This window comes from Kryptolebias marmoratus, linkage group LG1 (genome assembly GCF_001649575.2).
Source record: "Kryptolebias marmoratus isolate JLee-2015 linkage group LG1, ASM164957v2, whole genome shotgun sequence".
Taxonomy (NCBI): Eukaryota; Metazoa; Chordata; class Actinopteri; order Cyprinodontiformes; family Rivulidae; genus Kryptolebias; species Kryptolebias marmoratus.
In genome coordinates this window covers 3695483-3707880 of record NC_051430.1, presented here as the reverse complement: position 1 = coordinate 3707880, position 12398 = coordinate 3695483, and the positions used below count along the sequence as shown (strand labels likewise).

The following is a 12398-nucleotide window of genomic DNA, read 5'->3' as shown; positions in this document are numbered from 1 at the left end:
AAGCTTTTTTTTTTGTCAGAAGAATGCTGGTGCAGAGTGTCACAGACGGGGCAGTCTGTTACTTCAACACCATGAACCCGGAGGTGTTTAATCATGTTGGTTATGCACAGTATAATCTTATACTGACTGGTCATGTCTTTTATTAAAGTTAAGCCACACTTTCAATTGCCGCCACACACTGTCCTTGGTTGTGTGCACACTCTCTGCAGATTCTTTCTTTGTGTTTGGCAGTTTCTTCTCTTGGTCAGTGGAATGGGTATCAAAACTGGGAATCTAAATTTCAAAATGTGAACGATTCTGGGAGAATCGTAATGTTAGTCCCGCTTCCAATCAATTCTTGAGACTCTATGCTCAACCCTACCCCAGGAGAAACCCTTGTATTATTTTTACTTGCACACATCAGAAGCAGTGGAAACTGTCAGAAAAGAGCTTCAACAAGACAGTGACCTAAACAAAAAGACCAATTTCACCCAGAGCAAATCTGTACCCAGCTGGACCTCTGTCTTACCACCACTTATTTCAAGTGTAGAGACAGTTTTTACAGACAGAATTTTACACGGGTGACGACAAACGCACAGACTTGGTGTGTAACAGGGTGTCTTTATTCTAGGGCTGGGCAATATGGATGAAAATTCTATCACGATATAAGAGTTTCATATCGATCGATATCGATAATTATTGATTTAATTTGTTTTACAGATTTGAAATAAGGACCAGGAGAAAAAAATTATGAATTTAACTACTTTTATTTTAAACCTAACCTTTACTCTTTAAAATGAGGTCAACACAACTACAATAAACTGTCAAATAAATAATAATAATAATCTTGTATCCGGACTTTTCAACTGTGCTAACCGGTAGCATGTCCTTTGCTAAATGATAAGCTACTGCGTCTGTTATTATTTTATAACGTGTAGCTGTTTTGTCGTATGGCACTGCTGCTGAGTACGTCTCGATGGTTGGCTGTTCCCGTTAAACAGACAACCATCTGTTGTTCCACTGCTGGATGTCGATGCCTGTGGCTGTTTGACGCTGCTGTACTCCAACGGATGAGAGCGGCTGAGGTGATAAAATAAATTTGTCGTATTGTCAGTCTTGCTAGCAACGACAACCTTGCATAGTTTGCAGACAACATTTGACTGATTCTTGTTGGAATTGAAATATCCGAAACACTGCCAAACTGGTGACGTGACTTTTCCTCGCTTATCGACAATTTTCTCACGAGAGGTTTCACTCATTTTTTCCTTCCCTTCACGCTGTTATTTTTTTCAAGCTGTTGCGGAGCACGATGGCGAAAAAGGAAAAAACTACTACGCATGTCTCCAAACTTTTTTTGGCTGGGCCATGATTGGTTGAAAAGCAGCTGCTTTTCCTCTGCCTACATCCCCCAGAATGCCTTGCAGTTTTGGCTCGGAGATCCGTGAAATTTTCAAACGTTCTATCGACACTGTTTTCTATCGCTATCGAACGTGTCTATCGCGATAGATATCGTTATCGAATTATCGCCCAGCCCTACTTTATTCTGTGAAAACAGAAATCATATTCTTAGTAATGGCTGCGATGTTGGGATGCTGACGGCTGCACAGCTGATGTCAGTGCATCAGCTTACAGTTATACTCAACTTTTTCTGCGTAAATACGACACAGACAAAGAACTTGATAAGTACACAATTGTTTGTACAGACCGTTACATATTATATACAAAATAACAACATAGTAATCAGCATAAATAAATAATCATGAACTTCACATACATTACAAACAAAAAATATCTTTTTTCTTATATATACAATGTGCTTATATACCAGTGCTTGAATAAATCGGTGATATACAATACCCTGTAACTGACCGCTAATCTAAAGTAAAGGAGAAAATAACCATAAACTGCCTAACCTGTTCAATCAACACGCTAACCTTTAGTCTAACAGCAGGTAACGGTTACAGCCTAACTTGTTGTACAAAAATACCAACAGCTGATAACATTTAGCCGAACGGCAGGTAACGGTCACCTTCACAGTAGCTAACATTTAGGTCCGTGGCAGTTAACAGTAACTTCCAATAAATACACATAAATATCCCAAAACAACATTGATGTGAACAAAACAATGTCATGAACTTTCAAAGGAAAACTCCCAACAATGGTACACAACTATTACATGTGCACATGACCCACCTGTGAAAACAGAAATCATATTCTTAGTAGTGGCTGCGATGCTGACGTCCGTACAGCTGATGACAGTGCGTACTTATACTCTCTCTCACGTGCCACTACTGCCATCTCTTGGTGTCAATTGGTATTACACCAGAAATGACTAATATCACGTATCAATGGTGGGTCAGTGCCACACAGTATAAATACTTAAAACACAGTTAAAAAAATTAAAAAATAAATTGTTCAGCGGATGAGTTTAAATAGCTCAATGACTCTGGGTGCCACAAGAAGCATGATTGTGCCATAGGATGTCCACTGTCACCCATAGTGGCCAATCATTACTTGGAGGAAGTGGAACAGAGAGCCCTGAACATCTTTAAGGGAACAACACTGTCACTGGTTCAGATATGTGGATGACACCCAAGTCAAAATTCAAGCTAAAAATGTAGAAGCATTCACCAGACATGTCAGCTCGATGGACGACAACATCAAGTTCACCAGAGAGGAAGCCAAGGACAACAAGCTGCCTCTTTTGGATTGTTTGGTGCACATGGAAAGACATGGAAGCTTAAACAATAAAGTTTACAGGAAACCAGCCCCCACAGATCAGTACCATCTGTTTGACTCTCAGCACCCACTGGAATACAAACTTTCTGTCATTACAACTCTACACCATTGAGCAAAACATGTCCCCAAAAAGACAGAAGGGAAGGGAAGGCAAAGATACACATCAAAAAAGCTCTCTAAACATGTGGTTATCCGATCTGGGCTTTTATGAAGTCAACAAGGAAATCTCATAGATGTACAAACATTGTCATCCCATATGTTGCTGGAGTATCTGAGAAACTCAGAAGGAACATCCCAGTGTAAACTATTGGACCCTGCTGGATGATCCTGGCCTCTGTGCTGCAGCTCAGTTTTAGGGTGCTGGCCATCTTCATGTAGCGCAACAATTCGTCTTTTAAGATCCTCAGACAGTTCTTTGCCATGTTGGAACTTTCAGAGAGAGTGTGAGAGCTGTACTACAAAATTGAAAACACCTGCTCCCTGTGCACACCTGAGACCTAGTAAAACTAACAAGTCACATGACATTTAGGAGGGAAAAAGACAAGCAGTTCTCAATTTGGACATTTAGGGGTGTAGTCACTTTTGTTACTGGTGGTTGGTGGTATAGACATTAATGGTTGTATATTGAGTTATTTTGAGGGAAGAATATATTTACACTGGTATAGAAGCTGCACACAGACTACTTTTCATTGTGTCATTTTGTCAGTTTTGTCCCATGAAAAGATGTACTTAAATATCTGCACGAATGTGAGGGGTGTACTCACTTTTATGATACACTGTAGGCCGTGATTGTCAATTATTGGCCACACATAACCCAACTGTTCTCTGGTCACATGGTTTCAGATTCTCAGAATTCAGTGAAACTACAACTGTGTCATCAACTAGTCTCCAACAGTCACAGCCCAGTAAGATACCACCTAAAGGCTGTTTCTAACAAACTTGGTGCTGATTTAACAGAATATTTGTTTTATACAGGCAGCAATATAGCAAGAGTTTATAACTTTAGGTCAAATTTATATAAAAACAACAATATTTTTTTAAATATTGTAAAAGGAAAATTGTCTGTAATTTTCTACCTTTTACATATAGTTTATATGTTGTGTAAAAGTCATTCTTAATCAAATTATTTCTTTATTCAAGATGATTTTGTCAGAATTGTAGTCAAAAAAACATTTTCCTTCTATTGAACAGATCCAAAATGATCAGTTTTATGTTACGGCTCCGCAATTTGAATTTTGATTTCATGCCCTGAGAAAACTAACAAAGGCAGTTGTCATAAATAAACTCTGGGTTTTGACTGACCATGTTTTTGGTCAGATCTATACCAACCGCTTTACCTTTTCTTGGGGTAAGACTGAGTCAGTTAAAGGTCTGGATTTAGATTAATTAAAAAGAGTAAATAAGCAGGAAAATGTCCATAATGTTGTACTGTTGACAGTTTGTGTTTTTGTGTCCCACAGCTTTGATGGACATCACCTGCACTCTGTTGCTGCTCAATCCAGACTTCACCACTGCGTGGAACGTCAGGTACAAACAGAGAGTGCACAAATATCTGGAGCCTATCAACTCCCTTTTATTTTTGGCCAAATTTCATTTCTTTTTTTCCATTGTGTTTTTTTCAGATTTGAGTTTTTAAAAAATATTAATTAATGTTTTATATGAGCACATTTTTTCATCTAAAAATTGTGTTTTTATAGTTTAAACCAGATGTTGACATACATGGAATAAAATATGGTTGTATAATCATGTTCTTTAAAGTCGCATGGTTCCACAGCTTTTGTCTCGTTCCTCCTGTACTGTAGTGAAGTTAATGATTGCAGATATATACAGTCGTGTCAGTGATACGTATAAACCAATTAAAAAGAAGCAGTTAGGTTGCAGTGCATTTGAATTAAGTGGAGTTGGTTCAGGCTAGGTGAGGTTGGTGGGTAAATAGGCTCTTTCACAAAAACTCTTCTAGTCGGGACTTGGAGGGGGTTTGCCTTGTCACATACGTCGGGGGTTGGAGTTGGAGACGTTCTCCTTCAGCTTCAGCTTGTCGCAGTGCTTGGCCTTCATGATGTCCCGCCTCAAGTCAGCTCTAAGTGTATTGTAGGCTTGTTCATCTCCCGATCTGAAGACGATGTTCAGCAAGATGGAGAGCTCTGTTAATTGATTTAGGAAATAGAAAAGGTTTTGAGAATCCTAACTGACCTAAACTAGGAAAGCTTTAGTCTGATCTAATGTTAGGCATTAAGAAAACATGGTTGTTTATACAGTAAATGGAAACATCTGGTTTTAATGGCATGTGATGAACTAATAACATTTCAATGATTCAGTAGTAAAATATTAAGTTTCTTTCATTTGAACAAAAATACAGCAAAAATAATTTCACTTCAAGAGAACATTCAATGCCATGTTTCTGTCCTTAAAAATCTGCCTTTAAGTCATTTATAAATAAAATTTCAGTATTTTTTCAAAAATCTAGCACCTCCCATGTGTTTCATGTGAGAGTAAAGAAAAAAATTGTAGAAATAAAACTGCAAAATCACTACATTTTATTGTTAGTACATAAAATGACTGTTTCCTTTGTTTTGATGAAGACTGAGTCACAGCTTCACCTACAGGTGTAGTTTTTAAAGCCACAGTCTTAAAACTCCCATCTCACTTCTGCCCACGGGTTGTCATGTGGACNCCCCCCACCCACCACCACCTTTCATGCCAGAGTTTTAGACTAAGATCATCTGATGTTGAGAAATTAAAAACTTGTAGCGGTTTTGGTTAAACCTCAAAAAATAACGTTAGGCGCAGTTTTACGTGATATGAGGAGATGTTGTGCTCAGAGTTTGTTCACACCTGCTGTTTAAAATGGGTTTTAACCATCTGATTGTGATTGGCTACTGTTAAATACAAGCCGGAACTGCCTTAATGTGCATTGGAAATGTTTTTACTCAAGCCAACTTCGGAGGTGGTCTGGACCTCTTGAGTCCACGTACGTATGGTAGTCTCACCATGAACCTGTCTCAGTCCTTGATGTTAGATCTCCTCCTGAAGTGAGGTGACTCCAAACAGGCAGCAGAGCAGATGTTAATAAAATAAAAAGAAAGTTTCACTGTCAGCTGTAATGTGCTTTTAATAACCAAACATCAGCATTATGTCCCATTGTTCACCTAATTAAACACCGAGCTGATGTTACGCTCTCAGTGGAGCTGTGTAAAGCAGCTGACGGCTGTCAGAGCTCTGTGTTTTACTGGGGTGGATATTTACAGCGGCTCTGACACTTAGCTCTGTGAAGTCACTAATCATTGTATGCTCCTTTATTACCTCCACCAAGGAGCTTACATTTCAGTAGTTGGTTGGTTTGATTGTTCATCTGTTCACTAGATTACTCAAAAACTAATGACCAGTTTTGATGAAACTTTCAGAAAATGTTGGGGTATTTTTGGTGGTGATCTGGGTCACAGTCCGGATTGGACTTTTTTTTTTAATGATGCTATGGCATTGGAAGAGGTTTGTGCTTTCTGAGTTCTTCTACTTTCCCTAATATCATGTCTGTTAGGTAATTAAACTTACTAAAGGATAACTCAACAAAAGAGTGACTCAAATGCCTTCAAAATGGTTTCGTATAGTACGTGTTGTAACTGACTCTCAGCTACGATCACATCAGATTTTGCCTCATTATCTGTAAAATTGACTGAATTGGAGCCATTTTTGTGTTGGCTGAAGTCAATTAGCTGTGGTGGATTGTCCAAAAATTAATCAGCTGTAGAAGTACATCCAGTAAATATTTCTTAAAAGTTTCAATAAAATCCATCAGGTGGTTCATTTGATATTTTGTTAACAGATGGACAGATTGGACTCCAAACAGTTCATGACAAACGTTCAAAGACATTGAGCAATCTGTTACTACTTAGAATGTGTGATGTGGATCAGTCTCAGTTAGTACCACACCAAACTAACTACCATATTTTCTGCACTACAGGGCGCACTGGATTATAAGACACACTGTCAATGAATGGTCCATTTTCAAGCTTTTGTCATATATAGAACGCACCGGATTATAAGGCGCATCATCCTGCACCTCCCAATTTTTATAACTTCGCGCGGACGACGCTCCATTCAAAATGGAGGATTTCGGTGCTCTAGCAGAGCTGGTTCTCCTGTATCAGCATCTCTATGATCCCTCTATGAGAGATCACAGAGATAATCAAACGGTTCAAAGCTCACAGAAGAATACAGCACCAACGTAAGCATCAAGTATAAACGCCTCCACCGCTCGCTCAGGTCCGTGCACAGAGCCCTGTGTGACTATAACTGAGCCTTAATGCTGCAAGAGGTGCAGCTTTGTAGTTTACCAAAGTCCTACTAAAACATCACAACTTCTTACATATATAAGGTGCTCCGGATTATAAGGAGCACTGATGTTTTTTGAGAAAATTGAAGGCTTTTAAGAGTGCCTTATAGTCCGGAAAAGCCATTTGTTTTTCAATATCAATTGGCTGTGGCAGCCATCTTGAATTAGGTTGATTCCAAAGGTTGATAATTTATAGATGTACATCCAGTGATGACTTTCTGAGAGTTTCATTTAAAGTCATCTGGTAATTCTTGACATATTTTGGTGACAGACAGAGAGACATGGGCAAAAACCTTTTTGCTTTGTGCCTCTATGGAGGAAACTAATAATCACACTCAGCTACCTCACAATGACAGCAGGTCAGAGCACAGATTATATAGACTTGGGACTTTGACGATGCAGAGACTCAAGTTAAATTTCCTGTCAAATCAAAATGCCAGAGACTTCATTAATATGTGGAGGCTAAGTACGTGACTGTTGCTCCAGTCTATGCTGCTGAGTGAGACTTGTGGTGGACAAAACAAGTTGTCAACAGAGCAGATACTCTGCAGCAGTGGTGGTGAGCTGGTGGCAGCAGGGAATATGACCTCCAACAAACTGCAGAGTTGGCTGCTTTCACACAGTGATCGTCTGTTTTGATATTCAAATCAGACACTGGCTTTTGTTTCACTAAGACGTAAAACTCAAGACAAGAATTATAACAAGAGCAAGAACTCAACTGATCACCATATTTTTAAAAACCTCAGTGTGTCCTGCATGTATGCAGCTTTTATTCATTTAGAATATACTGTGTGTAGTTTTGTGTTGAACTCTTATCATTCTTATATATTTGATTAAATTGAAAGGAGGATTTGTTAAGTTTGTCAGTGGTCTCTTGTCTCTATCTAAAAGACTCATTTGTTTGTCATGACCTTCACATTCATCACTGCATGCATTGTGTGTGTGTGTGTGCGTCAAAGACTCACACAAGAAGACATTCTGATTCTTAGGGACTGGACAATGTAACGAGAGCACCATTCATCATCACAAACGCTTCCTGGCTGAGGATTTAGTTTCGTTGTTATCATCATCCGAGCACCGGATGAAGACTACGCCTTTGTAACTGAATGTTGGTCAAATAGGGCCCTATGAAATCTGTTATGTTTTTTCCCAATTCATTTAAAAAAATTGTTTTCATGTATTAATTTTTTTTTTGAATTCTGTGTTTTATGATGTAAGTACATTTTGTTTCAACAAAAAAGTACCTTACTGTATGGTGGATTACTAAAACTTCAACAATTAAATGGTAAAATATCCACAGTTTAATTAATATTAAGAATTTTCAACAAAAACAGCAAAAAGTGTTTCAGTACAACAGTACATTTGACACTTTAAGGTGCCTAAAAATCATAAAAAGTCAAATTTATTGTAGTGTGTTTCAAGTTCTTTGGGTGTGTTTTATGTGAGAGTAAAGAAACAATTCTTCTTTTTATCAAATAATTGACAAATAAAACCTAATATTTACACTTTTTTATAGTTTTTTATAGTGTAAAATGATCATTTTAACTGTGTGATGATTGACTCACTGATGATGAGCAGGAGGATGCTGTGTTCTGTTGAAAATGACTTATTTTTTCAGCAGAAGTTTCAGCTCCACTGAGACAAAATTTCCCCTAAAACAAAGTTTCATAATTATTATTCATTTATTTTATAGTGGAATGTCATACTCTGCACATACAGCTAGAAAGTTTTTAATAAGTCAAGTCCAGCTTCTGCTGATGTGTTTTCATGTGGGTGAATTAGTTGTAGTGCTAAGCTAACGTTAGCGCGCTCCTTTTTGTTTCGATATCCCTGACTGTCACACATCATCTTATGGTGGAAGTAAATTATGTGCCCACTAAGCTTACTAACAAGTTGTTCATGGATATTGTTTTGCTATAAACTTTGTGTTTAGTGGTGAATCTCATTGTTTCATCTTTTTTTATTGTTTCTGCTTTCTTTACGCTCCTTTATCTGCTCCTCCCATCACATGAGGCTACAGGAGCCTGCAGCGGCCAAAATAGTCTCATTTATTATGAACGTTAAACGTGAAAAACACTTGGAATGTTAAGAATAATCTAATAATCAGGGGTGTCCAATCCTGGTCCTCAGGGCCTCCATCCTGCATGTTTTCCTTGTTTCTCTGCTCCAACACACCTGATTCAGAGGTTAAATCACCTCTTCATGTTCTGCAGAAGCCTGTTAATCACCCATTGATTCAAATCAGGTGTGTTGGAGCAGAGAAACAAGTAAAACATGCAGGATGGTGGCCCTGAGGACCAGGATTGGAGACCCTTGATTGAGATAATAACAAATTCCACAACATTCCAAGTATTACAGTAAATTCAATTTTTAATGTCCAATTCTGCAATTCTTTTTGTGTTTTTCACATTGCATAAATCATTGGGTCCTAGTTAAATCAGAAGAGAAGAAAACAAGAAACTAACCATCCACTTCTAAAAGGTTTAACCCTAATCAGGGAAAAATACTGTACTTTATCTGACTGACAAAATCTGTCTACCTTTTATTGGGAACCCTAGCATACATCTTTCTCTGTTTTTGGGTCAAGATCATTTGAAAAGAAATAAAATGGGCTCCTCTCCTCCAGCAGCTTAAATGTTTTTCATACATTCAGTGTTTGGCAGCCTGCTCTGTCTGCTTTAGAGACAGATTTGAGGATAAATAATTACATTTGACAGCAAGAGAATGATTCATTTAAAGAGTTCAACTTTTTGCTCTTCTTGCTTTATGTAGTGGGATAACACTCAAAGTAGAATTGGTCTTTGTTAGGGTTCATTACTATTGAATTAATACTGTAACATTTCTTCTTTTCTCTCTCCAGTGGGTGCTGGCCTTTGAAATTTTCATCCCGCTTGTCCTCTTCTTCATCCTACTGGGCCTGAGGCAGAAGAAGCCAGCGATTCCTGTCAAAGAAGGTAGGTTACAGACTGAAACAGTATGGGGATGCACTCTTATCTTCTCATGCCCTCTTAAAAGTTAATGAGGCTTTTGAGACACAGCTGAAAGTAACACCACAGTGCTCCAAAATCTGTTATCTTCAATGCACAATACCACTGCAGTTTGTGGGGTGCAACTGTTAGAGACGAGTTGGCTAACAGTCTCCAAAATGTCTCAAAATGTTTGCAGGGATTCTCAGCTTCCTCATGTGAGCTGCAGAGGCTCGCAGTCCTGTTGTTTGAATATTTGACATGATCAAAAAGTCAGTGCGGGTATCCTAAATCTGTCTCAAACCCTTCTTTATTTAGTTTTCTAAAATCTGGAGCCCCAGAGCTGTAAATGACGTGTATGAGAGGAGAGCTCTCCTGACAGAAAACATCTGAAACTAGGGGTCATTTAAAAGTAAGGCTCGGCCGATATCGACTTTCAGTCAGATACCTGTATTATTTTGTCTTTTTTACAGCACAGGCTTGCAGATTATGTACTAAAAATATATTAAAGTTTTAAAACTTACGTTGATTTTGTTCAAGTTCTTTTTTTTTTAAAGTCAATCAAGAAAAAAGTTTAATTAACACTAGTTCCTGAGATGTAGGTAAAAAAAAATTATGTTGGGGGTAAGACAGTTTCTTCAACAGTTCAACGAGGCAACAAAATCCTATTTTCTCCAGCACAGTGATGGGTTGGTCTTTCAGAATGATAAATTCAGTCACCCATCCTGTAATCCTTTATTTCTTTTCAAATTTAAACAATATTAACCAGACCGTTTTGCTCAGTCCTATTATGACTGCCTTAAAGTAGCCATACTGCAGCACAGCTGACATAAAACTATGGGCAGTAGTTCGACTACAAACATCCAGAGCGGAGTGTGGCAGCTGCTCCGATATGGATCAGTGAAGAATGTCTGAATCTGTACTCTTATTCAATACTAATGCAGTTGGATCAGGACATCCCTGTTTGAGACTACAGCCTGAAATGCCCAGGTCTAAAATCCATGCCAATGATAAATAATCATTATTTAAAAAATAACTGGTCTGAATGTACCTGTCTTTATTTTAAAAGTGTAGTCTAGTAGATTAAAAATATGTTGTGACTTTTAAAATTTGGCTGTAAGCTGATCAATTGGTTACAAACACACAGAATTCAGTAAGATGGCCTAAAAAGCCTATTGGACAATTAATGACATTCCAAGGAGCCCTTTAAAGATAAATCAATAAAAAGCTCATGTAAAAAGAAAAAAAGACCCTAATCATTTAAAATGACTTTAAAGCTTATTTTATGCTGCCATAACCCCAGTTAGTGCAGCACAAGGCAACATCCACACAGTCAACACAAAGTTGTAAAAAAGTCTCATAGCTCAGTTTAAACGATGATTAATACCATCATAACACTGGTATTACTATGGTGTGTATCAGTGTTAATTTGGGTTTTGTTGTTGCTTTAAACATGTTTCTCCACTGCTTGCATTTGTAAAGTTATTATGTTGTTAAATATTCTCATCATATGATTTAAACAGGCAGACTTCTATGTTTTAGTATAGAAATATGTGATGTCCTCCCTGTCATCGTCTATAGTGGTTAGCTGGTTAGTTTTGCTGTAGTGTGCTTATTGTGAATGGCTGCCTTTGTACAGTAGTATCTAGTTTATTTTGATGCGCCTTGTTTTTGTTCTTTCACTTTACTTTTTTCTGTTCTTACTTTACTTTTTTTTCTGGCCTTGGTTCCTTGTTTTCCTGTGCATGATGCATGTTCTCTACATGTTGGATGGACCAGTGTGTAAGTGTCATTGTCACTTAATTCTACCCTGAAAACACACCCTGCCTGACAAGACAGATAAATCAAAATGCTTTCACCTGCAGTAAACTTAACAACAGAACATGCTAACTTTAAAGTGTGTGGTTTAGTGTGTGTGCTGTGTGTGTAGGTTGTTGAATCCTAAAGTTGTGAATTCCAGTCACTCGGTAATACAAAACCTGTATCTACAAAAGTAACTGAAATACTTGACAGAAAATCTTATTTGCAAGTTAAAAGACAAAAACATTGTCAGTAAGATGTAACGTAGCAAAATCACACCTTTTATTTTGTTTATTTTTACACCAAGTCTGTCTCTCTTTAAACAAACATATTTCTCCTAACAGGTCATGTTTGCAAACATCTGAAATGATCATTTAATATTTGTGCATGAGACCTTGCTTCAAGTGTACAAACATCAACATTTAAAAGGCGGTGCATTGCATTACAGTCTGCCTTCAGCGTTTTGTTTTTCAGTGAAATGCTCTCGTGCTTTTGAAAGAATCTGTTGAGATTTTTATCCATCTTCTGAAGCTCTGTCAGTTTTTTCCTCTGTTCAGTCTTAAAAAACAATAGAGAAGCTT

The 12398-nt window shown here is 37.8% G+C and overlaps 1 protein-coding gene across 2 annotated transcripts in view; it reads left to right on the top strand.

Moving 5' to 3' along the window:
* The window catches only part of abca2 (ATP-binding cassette, sub-family A (ABC1), member 2), a 98528-nt gene that overhangs the window by 14785 nt on the left and 71345 nt on the right, over positions 1 to 12398 (top strand). Inside the window, exons 2-3 of one of the 2 annotated variants that reach the window (XM_017432711.3) lie at positions 9912 to 10005; positions 11797 to 11799. In XM_017432711.3, coding sequence (XP_017288200.1) covers positions 9912 to 10005; positions 11797 to 11799 — 97 coding nt within the window. The remainder of the gene's footprint in view (positions 1 to 9911; positions 10006 to 11796; positions 11800 to 12398) is intronic. The other variant, XM_017432713.3, reaches the window with a different exon arrangement.